The sequence below is a fragment of the Hippocampus zosterae genome, chromosome 13 (assembly GCF_025434085.1).
Source record: "Hippocampus zosterae strain Florida chromosome 13, ASM2543408v3, whole genome shotgun sequence".
NCBI classification, from domain to species: domain Eukaryota; kingdom Metazoa; phylum Chordata; class Actinopteri; order Syngnathiformes; family Syngnathidae; genus Hippocampus; species Hippocampus zosterae.
This window is the reverse complement of record NC_067463.1, coordinates 23,046,686-23,065,785: the sequence shown is the minus strand read 5'-3', so window position 1 is coordinate 23,065,785 and position 19,100 is coordinate 23,046,686. Positions and strand designations below refer to the sequence as shown.

Genomic DNA, 19,100 nt, shown 5'->3' with positions numbered 1-19,100 from the left:
ACACATCCCCAGAATAGAAAAGGGCAGGAAGCTACAAAGTGGCAGACTTTTTTCGTTGTGGCCACAAAATGGTATATCATGCACACAAAAGGCAACGTGGTGGCCACAAAATGGACACATGTGGCCATAAAGTACGACATGTGATCGGTGACAATTTCCCGAGCCCAAATCATCTTCCGAGTCCGCTCTAAGCAGGTGTACGATCTTCGAAGTCGACCACGCCGAGTCCACTCTCGAAGGCTGTAACTGTCCGAGTCTATTCCTCAAAAAATTTTGTGGCTACAAAATACTGACTTGTGAGGAAAAAATACGACACTGTGACCACAAAAATGTCCGTTCGGCCAGTTGCATCACAGCCAGCACCACAAAAACCAAGACCGGGTCAATACGTCAGCGTCATTGTTGATGGAGGGAATATTTTGCTTCACACCTCCCCAAAAAAGAAAAAAAAAGCATATTGTCGATACATCAAGTGGGCACAAAACGCTAATTTGTGGCCGTGTCACTTGACTTGGTTGTTTAATTTCAACCACAAAAAAAAAAAAAAACAATTTGTATCCCAGCTCTCGCTTTAGTGCTGAAAACTTGAGATGATCCCACTCCCCCCACCAAAAACCCAAGAAGTGCTAAAAACCACGCTGAGACCACTCCCCCAGAGCATTCCGCTAGCGCTAGCTTTTCAACTTATCAAGTCACATTGCAAATCTCTTCAAGACACCATGAAAGTTCACTTTTTCTCTTTCCGTTTCCCACTGAGCAATTTCATTCGGATGCTAAACACCCTCACCACCTTCCTCGGCGAGATCGGAGACTTCCTGAATCTGGGCTGTGGCGGCAACTTCATAATGGGGGGCCCGGGGGACATTTCCAAGGCCGATTTGGAGAGTCGGGTGGGGAATTTGGGGGTGAGTGGAAGATTTCACGGTGCGGGGTGGGTGACAACAGGGCCCATCACGTTCAGGATGACGAGAGGGGGAGGGAACTTTTGGCGTCAGGGTACGTGTCGGAAATTTGGGGGGCAAAGGGGTGGGGGAGCAGATTGTAGAACATTCCTAAGGAAGTCAGAAACTTGAACTCATGATTCGGGGGCTGGGGTAGGCGATTGTCGGGCCAAGAAAGGGACTTTGGGACTGTCTTGGGGCACAATCTACCTCCCAGGAGAGACGGGAAAATTTTTTAATCTGGACAGCGTAGGTGGGTTGATACTAGGGAGTTGGGGACTTTGGTACGAGTCAGGCTATGCGTCAGATAATCAAAGGGTGGAGTCGGAGACATTCCCAAGGGAGTTTTGGATTTCAAACAAGGACATTTTTGGGTTGGGAGTTTTTGAGGCTAGGGGAAGGGGATTTTAGGGTGGGGGCGGTCCACCAACTACTTCGCGGGTGGGGTTGGAGACTTCATGGATCTGGACGGAGTGGGGGACTTGACACCGGGGGTTGGGGACTTAGGTCTCGGGGTGGGGGTGGGGGACTGAGGGGTAGGAGTCGAGGACTTTTCAATTGGGGTCGGAGCTTTGGGGGCTGGAGTGGGTGACTTGGGAGCTGGGGTGGGAGATTTGAGGGCCGGGGTGGGAGATTTGGCGGCTGGGGTGGGAGACGTGGGGGCTGGGGTTGGGGATTTGGGGGCTGGGGTTGGGGACTTGGGGCCTGGGGTTGGGGATTTGGGGGTGGTGGCGGCGGGTGTGGGGCTCTTCGCGGACATGGCTGGGGACTGACTGGACGCTTTGGGGGTGGGCGTCTTGGAGGGCGGTATGACAGCGGGCGTGGCCATCTTGGCGCGGGCCAGCTTGGACTCTGGGATCTGCTCTCCGTGGCGGTACACGCTGACGGTGATTTCCACAAACTCGCCGCCGTACTTGTTGCGCACGTTGATGCTGTACTTGCCGGAGTCTTCGGGCGTGACCCGGTTGATGAGCAGACTGGAGAACTTTCCGCTATCAAAAGTGATCCTGGTGTGCTCGGTGGAGACCACCTCCTGCTCATTCTTGAACCAGGTGACCTCAGGGGTGGGGTCGCCCCACACGGTGCAAGTCAGGCTCAGGGACTGGAGGAGGCCAAAGGGGAAGGCAATAAATGTGCGTCAAAACGGGAAAACCAGCGGACCGCCTTTGCAATCGGAGACGAGGTGCGGGTCCACCAAAGTACGATTTGAGTCCCGTCCACGCGACACACTGTAGCCGGTATTTACTGTGTACCTTATCCTCCATGATGGTGACCACGTCGGGCAGGCCGCCCAGCACTCGGCCACGGTCTGATGAGACAAACAAAATCGTCGGCGGCGCTCACTTTGAGTGAGCCCATGCCAGCGCTGACATCGGGCCCCCGATACTCACTTTTCTCCGCAAAGGCAGCGGCCCTGAAAGAAGGCAACGCGTCAAGTTTGATGAAGAAGACGCTGCGTCAATATTGACACTAAGAAAGGACTCACTTTAGTCTGAGGTACTCCTCGTAGGCGTCGGTGTAAGCTGCCGAACGACAAAGGACATTTCAACGTCTCGTTCAAAGCTTCTATTGAGTCACGGGGTACAGAAGTCGAACGTTTGTGACAGAGACCATGTTCACAATTTGGGCATGGGTCCTCGAGACGCTTTTATGCGCCCTGCTATGAAAGTTGTCCCGAACTGTGACGTCATCTGAAGGACACCTTCACCAAAGACATTACCTTGTCCGGAAAGGTCGAAGGTCCTGGCGTGGGTCTTGACGCCGTCTGAGATCTCGATGGTGTACAGACCCTTCTCCTTGTCGGACGGGTCGCAGATCTGCATCCAGGCCATCTCGGCCGTGCCGCCGATCTTCATCTTCTCCGAGGAGGCGATCTTGCTCTCCCTGCGGGATGTGGGGTGGGGTGGGGTGGGATGGAGTGGGATGGGGGGCGACCACGCACGGGATCATGGGCTAGCAACGGTGGCCTCTTGGCAGGTTCGCTAATTGGCAGCTCGAGCCGCTCACGTGGCTCACGCTCAAGCCTGCGGTGTCCAAAAACTACTGACGAGGGCCACGAGTCACTACAAAATGACGTGACGCAAATCTAGAAACCACATCCACTATGCATAACAAAAAAAAAAACAAACAAACAAAGAAACAAAAAAAACAGTACTTGTGTTTCCACGTAGTCTTCATCTCCTCCGTGTAGTAGTTCATGTAGCACTGCAGACGGATGCCCTCCGGAGTACACTGGAGCACCATCTCGGAGGCCGATTCGCCTGGAACGCAAAATCCTGCTCATGGCGTACTTTATACTCCACACGCCATTTAATATACTGTCGACTCTCAAACTAGCTCTGCGCTAGCTCGGGTGAGGCTAGCGCTACACAGTGGGGATGGATTTAAGACCGGACCAAAGGCAAAAAACAAAAAACACTCTGAGTTCTACCGTTGGCTAAGCTGCAGCGAGGGATCCTGGAAGTTATTTTCAAGTAAAAAGGAAAGCCTTTCCATTGTTGAGGAGGCTTTGTAAAGCGTTGTGGACATCGCTAGCTAAGTGCACTGATTGGATTTCTCATTGGTTGGACCGGAGTGGGCGGACCCACCTGCGATGCTGGCGAGGGCGTTGATGATGTCATCAAAGACTACAAAGGAAGGAGAGAAATTGGTGTCAAACGCCAAGCACGAAGAACAGGATCCCCAAGTGGAACAGCGACGGGAAGTACCTTGCCCCGAGATGTCGTAGGTTGACGTGTCCTTGCCGCGCTCGTCTCCGATCACGGCCTTGTACACGCCCTGATCCTTCCTGGAGAACTGCAACCGATTGCTCAATCGATCCGTCGGTCGGTCGATATACGGGCGGATACGATGAACGCGGCCGCCGGGCTCTCACCTGCGGGATGGGAAGGGTGCAGGATCCCGACATGACGTTGGGCGGCGTTTCCGGAACCATGGCCTCGTCATCTTTGTACCAGTGGAAGGCGGTCTCCTTTTTCACGTTGGCCACCTGGGAAGAGACACGCCCGCGCACGGGTTGATCGCCGCCACGCAAGACAAAGCCGCAAAGGTCAAGAAAGGCCGGGCTGACCTTGCAGGCCAGCATCACGCCGCAGTCCTCGGTCACGGCGAAAGACAGGTACTCGGAGAAATGGGCACCTGCAAAGGGGAGAAAACCACGTGAACCGCTCGGGAAAACCAGAGCCACCAAAATGAGGTCGGCGAGAGGCGTCATGAAAAACGCGAATGTCAAATTCTCTAAACAACGGCAGGATCAACGATAAAGCAAAGTGGCCAAGCCTGGTATCTCACCTTGCTTCCTGACAAAGTCTCTCCTCTGCAACTCGGCTTCCTTCAGAGCAGCCAGGAACACTGCACGCACAAAGCCAAAGAACAAACGTCAGCGTCTGTGCCGACGCCAGCGCGGCGAGCGGCCGCGGCTGCGGGTTTACCATCTCCGACCAGGACCAGGGAGCTCTGCGCTTTGGCCTTGCCGTCGTGGATTTGCACCGTGTAGGTGCCCTCGCTCTCCCGGGTGAAATTCTCCACCATCATCTGGATGACGCCCGTGGACACGTCGTGGCTTATCTTGCGGCCCTGCGACAAATGCCGACGGGTTGACGCACTTTGAAAAGTCTCACGGACTCACGCCCGCAAGTCAGACATTTTGGTCTGAAGCAGAATTCCACAATCCTTCAAGGACTGACTCCTCCCAGAGATTTGGGGCAACCAAATTAGGATTTTTTTTCTTCCTCAGCAACATGAAGTCGTGATTCTCATTATTTCCCCGCCGCTTACCTCGCCGCTGGTCACCTCCTCGTTGTTGACGACGAACCTGTACGTCACGGCGGGCGTCAGCTTGACGGCCTGCACCCAGAAGCGCACGTGGCCTTTCTCCAGGACCTCGTAGTTCAGGCCGTGCTTGAGTGGAACGACTGCAAGGAGGAGACAAATTTTCCTCACGGTCGGGTTTCAAGTGACTCCCAAGTCACTGTGGAAAAAAATCAAGCCGGTTGATTGGAGTCACCGCTCACTTGGGGCTTGGCAAGTCATGCGGCCCTGCTCAATCACGACATTTATTGGCACTCAGCATCTGTACTTGCAAGTCAAATTCAAGTTTTGGTCCTCAAAGGGATGACGTTGCACCTCCGGTTGGCGGTGCGCGACGCTCTCTGATACTCACCGGGGTTCCTGATGGCGTTGCTGAGCTCCAGCATGGAGTTGAGCGCTGCGGGGCAAAGACAACCAAGGTGAAGGGATAAGCTTTGGATCGGTCAGAGGATGACGGCCCTGTCATGGCGTACCGTCCTCGGAGAGCGTGTGGCTGGCAGAAACGCCGTCGGTGTCGGTGACCAGCACGGAGTAGCGGCCCAGATCGTCTTTGTCGGGGTTCAGGAAACTCAGTCTGGAACTAAAAGAGGCCAACGGTGTTCCCGGCATACTTGAGACTCGTGGATTGACATACGGCATGTTTCAGCTTTGCTTTGGTGCCAAGGAATTACAGGACGTTGAACCGAGTGCAGAAGCTCACGTGCGTCCTTTGGTGGTGACGCAGACGCGAGGGCATTCGCCGATGGGCTTGTAGTTCTTGGACCACACGAAGGCAGAGGCGGGGCTGACGTCACTGGCCTCCAGGGACAGGTAGACGTCACCCGTTTCCTCATCCACACCGGCCACGATCTCCTTGGTGCCTGGACACACGGGTGAGCGGCGTCGAGGCGGACCTGCTCAGCGGAGTCTACAAAGACCGCCGGAGGCATTACCTGGAGGAGGTTTGGCGCAGACAGCCTCGGTCACCAGGGAGGGTCTACCGATGCCGTGAGTGTTGACGGCACGAACCCGGAACACGTACCACTCGCCCTCCTCCAGACCGCTCACCTGAAGGACAAAGTCCAGCTTGTTGCTCTCGTTTGTCCCACATCTTAGGACATTTTGTTTGCTTCGGTTCAGTGTCCTACGCGATGACAAGGGGCACCTTACCCGGAGGACGCATAAAAAGCAGAAGCGCAACGTGCCGCGTGTGGGACATTGCTACACAGCTCGTTTTTTGTTTGACAAAAGCGGTGGAAGGTGCCAAGGTTACTGTTTTGCGGCAGCCAAGGTAGCACAAGAAAAACAGCGCTACATCTGTTGGTCTCAATTATCCCTGGCAGAATTCTGGGGGCCGGAGCCCCAAGCAGTTAGGCCGAGACTTGTTCTAACCGCCTTAACGTCACCAGAAAGACTCAGATGTGTTTCTCGACCTCGCCTGCTCTGAGGCCTTCTCCTGGTTGGAGGTACCCAGACTAGCTTCTCAGGGAGGCATCTGCAAAAGAAGCCTGAACCACCTCAACTCCTCATGACGTTCTGCCACGAGTCACTCCCTACGCGCAAAGTCCTCAACCTATCTCTAAGGCACCCCGCAGAGATGCCACAACCACCTCAGCAAGTTCCTCAACAGAACCCAGACAAAGCCGCTTGTATTCACGATCTTGACCTTTGGTTCACGACCAAAATATGAGGGTCAGGGTGATCACGTTGATTGACCAAGACCGGACATCCGACAAGTGTTGCCGATCTCATTTGGATGAATCCCAGAGAACCCCCATCAAACCCTATCATCCGTGGCAAACAACCATCGGATCTTCAGGTGACCAGATTGGACCGAGCCCTCCGCACTCTGGCTGGTATCTCACCTGCATGTAGCGCCGAGTGATGGCGTTCTCGTTCAGGGCGACAAAATCGCAAGAGCCCTTCTTGGCCATGTCCACAAAGTACCCGGAGACGGCGCTTGACCCAGTGTAGACCGGAGCTTTCCAAACCAGGACCAGGGAATGACTACGGACCTCGCTGAAGGTCAGGTCATAAGCTGGACCTTGGGTAGAGGAAAAAAATAAACACACCGTAAATTTGCATTCGAGCTTGCAAGAGCACAAGGGGCGATGGAAAACGGGAACACAACGGCGAGGCTTCCCCAAAACGGACTCACCTGGCTGCTCCGCGGTCCACGCCTCACACTTCATCGGCAGACTGGGGGCCGAGGGCACGCCCACGCCTGCCATGTTGGCCGCTTGAACTTTGAACTCATAGAAGGTCCCTTCAGTCAGATTATCCACCTAAGGAATGGCAATAGAACTTCCTTCTTAGACTGCGGTCGATCGGAGAAAAGATCAAGACGAGTTCTTTGTCAAAAGCAACGGTCGCTCGATGGAGGTACAAGCCATACCACAGAGTCATTTATTGCTAAAGATTTCGAGGGTCCTCAAGCTTCGGTCTCGCAGACTCCAGTTACGCCTCGTCGGTCGCGATACAACGGTGCCACGGGGGTGCCGGACACTCACTGTGCACACTGGGTCCACGATGGCGCCCACATTGACCTCTTTCCAGACCAGGGTGTCGACGTCTCGTCTGTCCACGTAGTAGGCAGTGATCTTGGAGCCGCCGCAGCTCTTGGGGCTGCTCCAGGACACCGTCATGGAGGAGCCGTCGCAGTTCAGCAGGCTGATGCCGTAGGGGGCGCTGGGGGGGGCTGCCGCAAAAGTGACGGTCAGTGGTTTGAAGCAGGCGGGGCCTTCGGTGGGGACTTACTTGACCGAATCCATCTGTTAACGGCACCGCTGTCGCGTTGCGATCACAGGGCAGAAAAAGCAAACGCCCGTACTATCCGACAGGGGTCCCCAACATTTTTCGGATCGCTATGGTAGTGTTTAATGCCTTCAAAATACGATACAAGGCACATTCAAAGTGCATGAAAATGACGACTCACTGATTTTCTGCAACCAGACGGTCCCATCTCGGGGTAATAGGAGACAATGACACCTCAAGTGTGTGGTTTATGTCCAGTCTACTCCGTAAGTTGGTTTTAGTCGCCGTTGCTGCAGAAAACCCCCGCCTCACACAGGCACGATGTCGGAAATAGCAACAGTGCTATTGTGGCGATCTCAGAGTATTCCGCCATAACTTGAATCCAGTTGTCTCGAACGTACTTTTAAGGCCGCCGTCATTTGCGATCTACAGCAGTTTTTTTTTGTACTCATTTTGCGAGCTGCGGCGTTTTGTTTTTAGCGTAATCGGTCACGTGACGGAGAAGCATGGCAGACGGATGCAACGGAGAATCCGGTAATTTTTCAAAATAAAACATCTGTCGTATTCCGAAATAAATAAAACCGAATGAAGGCGAGTTCTTTCTGTGAGGCCCGGTACTGGGTCCGCGGACCGGCGGTTGGGGACCCCTGATATACGACACTACAATTGTCGTACGTACAAAGTCGTACAGCGGTGTGTCTTGGGATACGAGTTCCATATGTTCCGTCGCCACACCCGTGTGTCTCAAAACACTTGAATCTCAAATGATTTTACCAACGGGAAAGGGTGAAAATGCAAACAATCCGTTCTAAAAAGGTTGCTGGATGAGTCGTGAGCGCATCCGTGTTACACAAAGCTGCAAATGTGACTTGTGACGAGGACACTAAATCACGTGTGGGAGGAGGAGGTGGTGGGCAGATGAAGGCGTGGGGGGGGGGGGGGGGCGGTGTAGGGTTCCGCACACACATTTCATACATACCATACTCAAACCCCCCACCTGGCAGAACAGTAGAATAGCATATAACACGAAAGTATGGACGGGAAAGCGAGCGGTTTGTGGTCAAAACTTGGCAGCAGTGCTCACCCAGGGCCGGCTCCACCGCGATGGGTCCCGACTCCTGGGACTCTTCGCTCAGGCCGAAAACGTTGACGGCTTGCACCCGAAACACGTAGCTCTCCCCCGGCGTAAGGCCATGCACCACAAACCTGGAAAGATGTAACCCCTCGTGTGGAATAGGCGCTAAAAGCGACACAAGACAGTTTCACATGATTCACACTTTGTATTTGTGCTATTAGCATGTAAGCGTTTGAAACGTGGGAATCGCTAGTGGTAAAGCTCACTCATTGGCTAACTTTGATCACATTTGTCGTTTCCTCTGGTTGTTGTACCGCTTTCTGTTTAACACAATGGAAATTAGCAAGAGCGGATAGAAGAGCTAACCGGCTAACTCCATCTACCCTGACATCAGACGCGTTGCTACCGAGGTGCACTGTGGAAAATTGTCTCTCTCATTTGGTTTGTGAAGAAAAAAAATGGCCTCACCATTAGCGCTAGCGCACAGAAGTGGGACGCTAGCGGGGGACGTGCGCTAACCAGCTAATTCAGTACACATGAGTTTTGGTTTGGGAACATAGGCAAGCAGAAAGGTTGGCCGTGCCGTTTACTCGGGTCGCCTTTGAGACAGAGCGCTAAGACGGTTGCTAGTTAGCCTTAGCATTAGCCTGAGGGGCTCAGAAAAGAGGCACAATAATAAAAGGACCTGTTGTGTTTGAACGGTTTGTTGTTGCAGGCGAACCAGTCCTCACTGCCCACCGCGCGGGCGTCGATGTAGTAGCCCATCAGGCCTTGCTGTCCGTGCGTGGGCGGCTCCCACTGGACGAAGACGGACGACTTGGTGTTGCGGGTTGCGACCGGTTGCCCGGGAGCGGACGCCACGCCTGTTTGTCGGGAGAGACGGGCAGAAGCCGTTAGCGGCGGGGCGGCGAACCAGGCGCCGACGTTCAACGTTGGGTCTTGGGAAGGGTGCCTCATTCACAGTGTGTGAGTTGACAACAACAACAACAACAACACTTTCCTTGCCTCTTGCAAAATTGAGTGACTTCAACATGACCCGGGTCAAACTGACCCGGGTCACGTCGCGGGAGCAAATGATTGCTCCCCATCGCTCATGATGAACCCCGGCAGGGAGCCATTTCATTGTGAAATTGGAAACCCCTTTGGGTCAATTTGACCCGCAGATGATGAGGCTTAATGTGCAAAGTGCTCAGGAGGAGGACATGCGTGAAACCTGCCGCAAGTCAAAGTGAATGAAAATGCCCCCATACGTACCAACGGGCGGCGCGCAACCTGCAACACAAGGTCCCACATCGTCAGCGACGCTACACGAGAGGATGTGGATAAGGTAGCGCGTATAGGCCGCCGTGGCGTGGCGTTCCCTTACCGTCCCGCGGGACCTTGCTCACCGGCTCCGAGGGCTCCGAGGCCCGCCCCCCGCCGTATGCGTTGTACGCAAACACCCGGAAGAGGTGAGCGCCCTCGTCGGGCAAATGGAAGACGGCTAAACGGGGCGAGCGAAGCTCCACGCCGGCGTTGACGCGATGCCACGCCTCACGGGGGCCACCGGGGCCACCCACGGCGACGGCGGCTGAACACTGAGGCACACCACACGCACGACAATAAGACCTTGGACTTGTTTGCGACCGAGGCCCTTTGGCAAACAAAAGACTGATCGGGTTCGGCTTGTGATTCGGTCAGGGGTGGGGCCCAATACAGAAAAATGTTCAGGCAAAGGTTCGATGCTACCGACGGACGTTACGCTTCATCACGGCAAAATCTTCAAGAGACACGCTTTCCTTTGATGTCTTTGAAGAAATATTCATTTGAAATCTTCTGCGCTCACTCGCTCTCTTTCGTTTCTTCGTTGCCGCCATTTCTGGTGACTCGTGGTCAATGTTTTTCTTTGCTTAATTTGGTTTAGCAGAGAAGCACCTTTTTTGTTACTGGCTCCATCTAGTGTTGAAAATGAGAAGTTCAACAGAGTTGAGCTTGAGCGCCACGTACGGGCCATATTCAAACCCCCGGGCCGCGATTGGCCTGCGGACCGTAGTTGGGACACGGATCTACAGGCTTTTTTTTTGTTAAATCAAAAGACTGATGGAGATCTTCTCTTTGGGAGGAGTTGGGACTTGGACTTGGACGGTCGGCTCGTGCCCGACTGAGGTTATGTGAACACGGGACTTTGATTTGGATCTTCTAGTTTGGACCGGCCGACTTTTCGGTGAGAAATCGTCCCGTCGGCAGCGCATCGGAGCAGCGACGCATCCCGCCGCCTCCCCGGCGCGTCTCCACAAAGAAGAAGCTGACATGAAACGCACGAACGCACCTTCTCCACGGCGTAGCAGAGCGGCGGCGGTCCGCGTCGGCTGGGTGGCGTCCAGCTGAGCACCACGTGCGTTTCGTAAATCTCGGACGCGTGCACGTCGCCGGGCGGGCCGGGAACCGTCGCCTGGCCTACGAACGAACGGCGGATGGCTGAGGAGTTGTGAGGGCGGGATCGAGGTGTGTTTTCGGGGGTCAGGTGGATTCAAAGTGGGTGAAAGCTTGATTTGGGGTGGATTGAGGGTGGGTTTAGTTTGGATTTCAGTGGGATCGGGTCCGAGGTTGTTTGATCGTCAACGAGAAGGCGGGCTGAGGTTGGTTGCAGGCTGGTTCGGCGTGGCTAGAAAAGCGCATTCAAGAATCTCGTACCTTCCAACTCACGATTCCTGGCGACAACGCGGAACTTCCCCTGGCTCTCAACCACTACGGGCGGGGGAAAAAAAAAATGGGGTCGGACCCTGGATTTGCCGTCCCTGCAATTACCTTGGGCGCCACCTTCCATCCGGGCGCTCTCGGCGGCATCGAGGGCCACGACGGCGTCGGAGGGTCGCGAGGCCCTGCTGACGCCGGCGCCGTTCACGGCTCGCACGCGGAAGCGGTACGAGTGGCCCGCCTTCAGGTCGGCCACCGGGTACTTGCACACCTTCACCGGGGCGTCGTTGCACTGCGTCCACGAGTCGCTCCCTGCCTCGCACCTGAACAACAACAAAAAGACATCAATAACATGAGCGCCTCAGGCACGTTGACGCTACACGCTCACGAAGGAGAGCAAAGCCACCTGTCCACAAAGTAGCCGCTGACGGCCGCCTCGTTAACGGTGTTGGGCGCTTTCCAGGCAACCAGGATGTAGTCCGAGTTGACGTCGTAAGCCTTGACATCGACGGGGGCTCCGGGAGCCCCGGCCACCGGCGGGGCGGCGTCTGGAGTGGAGTAGCGAAGCAAAGGGCAGTCAGAAAACCGCCCCGAGGCGACGCTTGATGGAATGCGAACATGCTAACACGCCAGCACAGGCCACCTGAGACGAAGAGGTAGGCGCAGTGCTCGGAGGCCCCGTCTTTGGTGTACACGCGGATGGTGTAGAGGCCCTCGTCGTCCTTGGCCAGGCGGGGCAGCGCCAGGCGGGCCACGCTGCCGGCCAGCGACATGTCCACCAGGGGGCCGGGCTGCAAAAGTTGATCTGGAAGAGAGGAGAAGAATCGTGCGGGTCAGTCGGCGCGGACGGCCGGCCGGCGCGCTCGTGAAACCGCGTGTCGGAATCACCGAGAGCCGAGCGCCGGGAAATCGATTCCCCAAACATTGCGGAGTAAGGCGGCTCACCGTCGCGGTACCACTCGATGAAGGGCGGCAGGTTGGGGAGGTCGGGGACCACCACCAGGGAGCACAGCAGGCTGGCCGACTCGCCCTCCACGCCGAAGGTGACCGGGAAGCAATGCACCAGGCTCACCTCCAGCTTACTGGAGTGGGCCCCGCTCGGACGGGGGGCTGCGATTCGGCAAGACACACATCACAGCTCTGCGCAATCGTCTGAGAGCAAAACAACCGCCGCCGCATCCAAAGAAGTCCTAACAAACTATAAACCAAGAACCGAGACCGTCAGAAGCTCAAAATCGAGTCTCGTGTGTGTGGAGTCAAAAGCCAAAGAATCCAAAGGAGTTTTTGGCGGCATTGTGGACCAACTGGAGACGCTTGCCGGAGGACTGGCCGACTCCACGGCCGGGTGTGTTGCGGGATCTCATCTTGAGAAAAGCGCTTTGGAAAGTGTCAACCGTGTAAGATTTCAAGTCGGCGTCCTCTTACCCAGACCGATCTGGCTGGACCACGCGCCTCCGCTTGCGCCTGCGCGGACACAAAATTTGTCATGGCGTCAGAAGAAGAAGGACGTCAAGCGCGGCGCGTCAACTTACTCCTGACGGCGACCGCGGCCGCGCTGGTGGCTGTGCCGTGGGGGTTGGTGGCCACGGCGCTGTACTCGGCCGTGTCGCTCAGAACGCACCTGGAAAACAGAGCCGCCCGCGTTCAAAGGTACAAATCGCAGAGAATCGTTCAAGAGTGCGGAAGCGTCGTCGAGGCGGCGTCGTGATCGGGCGGCAACGGCGGACGAGCGGTTAGCGGTTAGCCCATTCCTGCTGTCGTACCTGCTAATGATCAAACTGTGGACTCCGTACTTGCTGTCTATCTTGTACTTCCCCGGGGCGCTCAGGGGGTCCACCGGGACGCCTCCTTTGTACCTGCACACAAGCGTAACTCTTCTTCTACCTACGACGCAAGACGGCGCGCGGCGGCGCAAGACTTGGACGGGAGAAAAGCTTGCGAGTGTCACCATCTGACGACAGGCATGGGGGTCCCCAGCACGGTGCAGAAGAGCTTGACGGACATCTTCTCCCACACGGTGTGAGGCCGCAGGGCCACGATGAAGTCGGGCACGCGCGGGATTTCCCGCGGCAAATCCACTTTCCGGTACATCTTCTCCTTCACCTGCCGCGGCAGACGCGTGCTTTGAGACGCGAGATGGCGGCCCCCGTTTGCTCCGCGGACGCTAACGGACTGCCCTTGCCTCTCTGTCGATGGCCAGGCTGTCCACTTGAGCCTTGGTGGCGATCCTCATCCTTTGGAGTTCCTCCTGGATGGCAGCCAAGCCCTTTTCCACTTTTCGGCTCACTCGCTGGTACTCCTCAATCTCTCCCATCTCCTCGCTAGTCCTGCGAGGCCGCAAAAAAACCCCAAAGTTTTTCATCGACGACGATGCCGGCGCAAATGAATGGCAACTCACGTGGAGGAAATCGCATCGCAACCCGAGTCAACTGCGTCGTATCGCTTTGGGAGTGAGTTATCTCAGAAACGAAAAGGACGATATGACGCTATCATGTTGTCGACGAACAAAAGGGTTTATCGTACCGAAATCGGAGCGAATTGAAGGATATCGCACAGCAACTGCCGCGATCGCCATCGTATCCTCTGATCGTTGGAGTCAGTCGTACGACATCATATTTGGAACGAATGCTATCACAGCCAACCGCGATTGGAGGGAATCGTATGCTATCGCGTCAGAAATAGCTTTTTTTACGACCGTATCGCAGCGTCCGTGATGTCGGACTTCCTTGACTCACTCGGTATTGGTGACCATTCGTGACGCCTGTTGACATTTGATTCTTTTGTTTTATTTGGAATGTCAATACCGAAACTCGACTGGGGACTCGCAGACCGCCGGGGGATCCTGACCGCGGGGGGGCGGGCGCAGCCGGGTGTCGTCTTACGTCTGAGAATAGCGCCCCGCGACTCGTGTCACGCTCACCTCTGCCGGAACACCGGGATGGTGTACGCTGCCTCCGCCATCGCCTCTGTGGCCCCGGCCTGCACCTGCCTCGCCGACTGGGAACGCGACTTTCTGCTGATCGGGCGCAACAAAAAGTCAGCCGCTGTCATTTTTTGTGCCTCGCCGCCGGTTGTCGTGGCAACTTCGGTTGTGACATGCCTCACCAGCAAGCCGACTGTACGCTCCAAGCACAGCACTTTATTTTGAAGGGTTTATTTTATTTTTTTGCCACCGAAGGCCACTATGGGTGATGACGAGCGAAAGAATGACTGCTATACATGTGGCCCTTGGAGATAAAGTGAGAAGCTCGGTCATGAGGAAGGGGCTCAGAGTCAAGCCGCTTCTCCTCCGCGTCGAGAGGAGCCAGAGGAGGCGGCTCGGGTATCCCGTGAAAAGGCCTCCCCGGTGAGATGTCCAGAAACGGCGGCAACAAGTCTAGCGAAAGCCATCCCACCAGCAGCTAAGCCAAAGCGCCAAAGCGGGCAAAAGCAGAAAGCTTAGCGTGAAGCCGAAGGCGACCGGGCTCGTGCCCTCACGAGTGGTGGAACCTCCAAATTTGCACCACTGCGCCCTGACTAAAAAAGGCAAAGCCAAATAAACACATTTTTCTTTTTTTTTTTTTAATTCGTTTTCTGTATGCTTCCACCGAGTGTTTTCGGACTACCTCAAAGCATTTGGAGAATTTCGCTGAATGAGCGAAGCCAAAGTCCGCTAGCGCACGCACGCACGCGTGCCAATCCAACGCGGCCGAGCGGCGAGACGCAGCGTCCCGGCGTACCTTTGCGCCGTCTGCAGCGAGATGACGCGCTTGCTGCTGTACTGATAAGCCAGATCGCTTTTCACTTGGCTGCCGCTCTTCCGCTTATACCAGGGAATGACTTTGGAAGCCATGACGGACAACGCTGGAAAGGGAGGACGAGGAGGCCTTGTGGGGGGGACCAAGGCAAGGAAGGGAAGTCAAGTCAAGAGTATTTCTGGAGCGCTTTCAAACAGCCAAAGTGCTGTACGTGGAGCAATTGAACAGGCACAATAAACAGGAAGACAAATCGGTAGTAAAGGCGCTAGAAAGCACCAAATAGTAAAATCAAGAACAAAGTCATGCTGAGTCGAATGCCAAAGAATACAAGCGAGTTTGGAGGAGGGAAGGGACACCAAACATGTGTCGGCCATCACGTCGGCACCTGTCCTGCTGCCTTGTTTAAAAATATGACCAGGGAGCGCCGTCGGAAAAGGATTTTACAACGGCACGATCGGCGTATTCATCCACATGTGCATACACACACACACACACACACATATATATATATGCTGTCAAATGATTACAATATTTAATTGCGATCAAATGTATAATTTCAGAGTTAACTCAGAATTAGCCGTAATTAATTAATTAATTAATTAATTTTGATGTATTCTAAATGTTCTTTGATTTCTTCTCCTCCTATTTTTCCCCATTTTAATGCTCTCATCAACATGGAATCGTGGTTTTCTTCTTGCAAAATGCAAATATTTACAGAAACAACAATTTAGACTTTCAATTTGACGTTTAACACTCGGAGCAGTTCTTCAAACGTGGAGCACATTTGATTATTTGAGAGCAACGTAACATCTGGCGCTAAAAAAAAATGAATCGAGTTAAAATTGTCTTCAATGAATGCCGATAATAACGTGTTAAACTGAGAGCACTAATGTTTGTATCGGTGGCCGGTATCGGCAGTCTTTAGTGTTGTTTTGGGTCAAATTGACCCCAAAGCTGCTTTAGCCGTATCAAACGACTTGGAATAATTTTCCGCTGGTTTAAATGGACCAGAGGATTCGGATATTTGAAAGTAACATTCGGGTGGGGAGGCTCACAAACATCCATCCAATCATCTGGGCGTCAAAGTGAGCCGAGGCCGTGACCCAAGTGACCCAAGTGACCCCAGGCAAAAACATCTCTTTGGGGCTATTTAGGTGGTCACCGACACGACAAATTCCACCGCAAAGACGTTTTAGGGCAGTGAAAAAATTGCGATTCCATGTCAAGTTCGAATGGAAGGCTTTCCTGGGGTCAATGGGGTCAATTTGACCCGAGCGAGGCTGTTTTCGGAAAGGTATACGTGAACGGGCCATTTGGCCAGTCAGCAAGTGACAAGTGGACTTCTATTTCGGACCCTTTTGCGGGCTGTTGAAGTCGCAATGTCAACAAGAGGGTGAGTTCAATTTCCAAGCGCACACACAAAAAAAAAAAGCGAGCGCACTTACCCCCGAGAGATTCAAAAAGAGAGCGCAGCAAGAGCGACGTTGGCGGTGCTGGAGCAGTGGACGGACGTGAATTGGGAAGCGCTTTGCTGGTGGCAAGAAAAAAACATTAGCCTCATTAGCCCGCGGGGTGGGGGGGGGGGGGGCAACCGGGGGGGGGGGCATGCCAATCCCCTTCCACCCCATGTATGGACGCGCCCGCGACTATAGATAGCATCCGCCGACTGATTCTGCTTTCTTTCCAATTGGACCGGCTTCTGATCATCGGCATCATCTTCAAACTATTCCACTCATTCATTCATTCATTCATTCATCCTTATGATGACCTTGTCCTTTTAACATTTTTGAAAGAATATTCTGACATTTTGACTTCCCACCGGGTGTCAGCTCACGATCATGAATCGGCACGCCGAGTTGTCACAAGTTGCCATTTCTGTCCGTTGACTCGCAAATGTCGACATTGTTTATTTGCGAGAAGGTGGCGAAAGGCCGCCGGAATCTTCTGAGGGTCCGGGGAGGAGGAGGGAGGGGGGGGCTGTTCTGCCGAGAGGGCGCCTTGGCTGCCGTTATTTTTAAACGTGTCTGTGACATGGACACGCCTCAAGTTTGACTTGCTACGTGCACAAGTGCCAAACTCAACTCCAAAATGGCACAAAGACCGGCTCACCCACACCCACTGGATGTTTCCTTTTCATTTGGCCAATTTTTCCATCCATTATCTATTCCGCTTTATCGTCCACAGGGGCCCGGGAGGTGCCGTCTTGGGGCAGTGGGCGCTCACAATCACACCTCGGGAAAATTCCCGGTGTGCCAGTTGCCTGCCGCACCTGTTTTTGGAATGCGGGAGGAAACCCGAGTACCCGGCAAAAACCGACGCGGGCACGGGGAGAACGCGCCACCGCCAAATTGGGAGGTCGCGGCCTGGATTTGAAGCCACGACTTTTGCATTGTGAGGCGGCCACCGTGCAGCCCGGCCATTATTTCCAAAGTCTCAAAACCCAGCAGACAGAAAACTCTCCCAAAGAAACTGGGAGCTCTTATTTCCATGTCCAGCGACAAGTTGAGTGCAAGAGCGCAGTTGAGCTGAGCACATGGCTGGAAAGTTTCGGTGCAGGTCGAAGGGGGCGCTTGCGCCGTTGAGGGAGGGAACGCAGCCAACTTGTTTGCCATGCGAGAGAAGGGGTGAGCGCAAAGTAGGTGAAAAAATGGCCTCGATGGAGCGGGTGACGGTGACCGCAGTCCCACCCCCCCCCCCCCCCGGTTGGACATCCGTGCGTGACAACCTCCAGCGCCACCCGCTTCTGAGCTCCAAGTTTGAACGCGCCGATCGGGAGAGTTGTCCGGGCTGTGTTAGTGCAAGGCTTCCCTCTGGTGGCCAACCTTTGAATACGACACTCAACTGAGCGCAGAAGGAGGGAGGCTCAGTCGATGGTGACAATGAAATATGCCCGCTTTGGAAGGCGGCAAGCGAGTTGAGGAGGCAGCGCCCGATTTGTGCCTTTTCCAGGGATCAATGCGCTCGACTCGCTTGGTTGCCAGACGTTTGGAATCTGGAAAAAGGGAACGACGCACTTGAGAAAGGGAAATAGTTTGATGTGAGCGCAGGCCACGCCGCTGCCGACTCTTCTGGCTGGTTTTCCCATTCGATTCGATTTTTCCCATTTTCCACATCGTCGAGTCAAAGTCAAGGCCCGCGGGCCACATGTGGCCCACCACAACATTTCAGGTGGTCCGCGAAAGCAAATCAAGCACGTCAAATTCCACCACGCTCGCTAAGGTCTGAAGCAAACGTTTCAAATGTCATTCACAGTAACAGTCCTTAGGACCTGGACTTGTGATTGCATCAGGGACGGACGGCGGGCAGGTTGTCGTGACGATAATTCTTTATCTCTGATTCCAGTGAATCCTTTACGATGCCATGGGGCGTGCTGGCACTTTTATTTCTTTATTTGAAGGAGTGGCGTGTTTGCTCACCATATCAAGTCAACACTTGCTTATTGTCTGCGGGGGGTTGCCATTCACGACTCAAAGCCGCACACACACGCGTGAATTTTTACGGATTAAAAAATAGATACAGTATACTGTACGTGTATGCGCAAACCATACAGTACGTCTTTCGTTTCACATTTTCACCTTCCCGCTCTCCACAGTCCACCAAGATGTCGTCACCGACGCTGCGGGTGATGCGGCAGGAAGCGTGATGATGACATCACATGACATGGCGCGGAGGCTGCCCCGCCCATCCGCACGTCCGCCCACGACTGCCGTGGCAACGTGAGAGACGTGCCAACCACGAAGGAGAGGAGAGGGGAGGGGGGACGGGGGGGGGGGAATATCAGTTTGTCAGTCAGATGCAGCTTCCTGCTTCAGTGGGAGCGGAGCCCTGCGATAAACCCTCCTCAAACCCTCATTGGGTCCTGCCCTTCCTGATGCTCCGCCCATCTTTCCTGCTCAGCCAATGGAGATGCTCCAAGAAGGAAGCCACTGTGACATGGCCAAACTGGACTACACATAATGTGGTCCAGTTTGGCCATGTCGAATGAAAAGATCATTTTGATTTAAAAACATTTTTAAAAATCTAAAATTGTAAAACAAGAACATCTAGAAATGGCGGTATTTGTAGATTTTTTTTTAAATCATTAAAAAACTTTTCTTTTCCTCTGGAAAAAAAAGTGCAGCAAAATAA

At 54.2% G+C, this 19,100-nt stretch overlaps 1 protein-coding gene across 4 annotated transcripts; it reads right to left on the bottom strand.

The window, feature by feature from the left end:
* Positions 1 to 414: 414 nt before the first annotated feature.
* On the bottom strand, positions 415 to 16,512 carry LOC127613102 (myomesin-2-like). 4 transcript variants are annotated; one of them, XM_052084000.1, is made up of 33 exons: positions 16,418 to 16,512; positions 14,156 to 14,248; positions 13,418 to 13,562; positions 13,184 to 13,338; positions 12,999 to 13,091; positions 12,768 to 12,856; positions 12,661 to 12,699; positions 12,181 to 12,345; positions 11,879 to 12,040; positions 11,642 to 11,783; positions 11,347 to 11,558; positions 9,245 to 9,422; positions 8,569 to 8,690; positions 7,241 to 7,428; positions 6,889 to 7,015; positions 6,596 to 6,774; positions 5,684 to 5,798; positions 5,452 to 5,611; positions 5,225 to 5,331; positions 5,104 to 5,148; positions 4,719 to 4,855; positions 4,373 to 4,517; positions 4,233 to 4,292; positions 4,012 to 4,079; positions 3,817 to 3,930; positions 3,650 to 3,737; positions 3,530 to 3,568; positions 3,097 to 3,202; positions 2,662 to 2,825; positions 2,428 to 2,464; positions 2,333 to 2,355; positions 2,195 to 2,250; positions 415 to 2,043 (listed from the first exon to the last, which is right to left on the bottom strand). In XM_052084000.1, the coding sequence occupies exons 2-33, from the start codon at positions 14,194 to 14,196 to the stop codon at positions 1,372 to 1,374; spliced, it is 4,173 nt and encodes a 1,390-aa protein (XP_051939960.1). In that variant the 5' UTR covers positions 14,197 to 14,248; positions 16,418 to 16,512; the 3' UTR covers positions 415 to 1,371. The 4 variants fall into 4 exon arrangements, with proteins under 4 accessions (XP_051939960.1, XP_051939959.1, XP_051939957.1 ...); XM_052083999.1 differs by having other exon boundaries at positions 14,156 to 14,251; positions 16,418 to 16,504; XM_052083997.1 differs by lacking the exon at positions 16,418 to 16,512 and adding an exon at positions 14,955 to 15,116 and having other exon boundaries at positions 14,156 to 14,251.
* Positions 16,513 to 19,100: the final 2,588 nt, after the last annotated feature.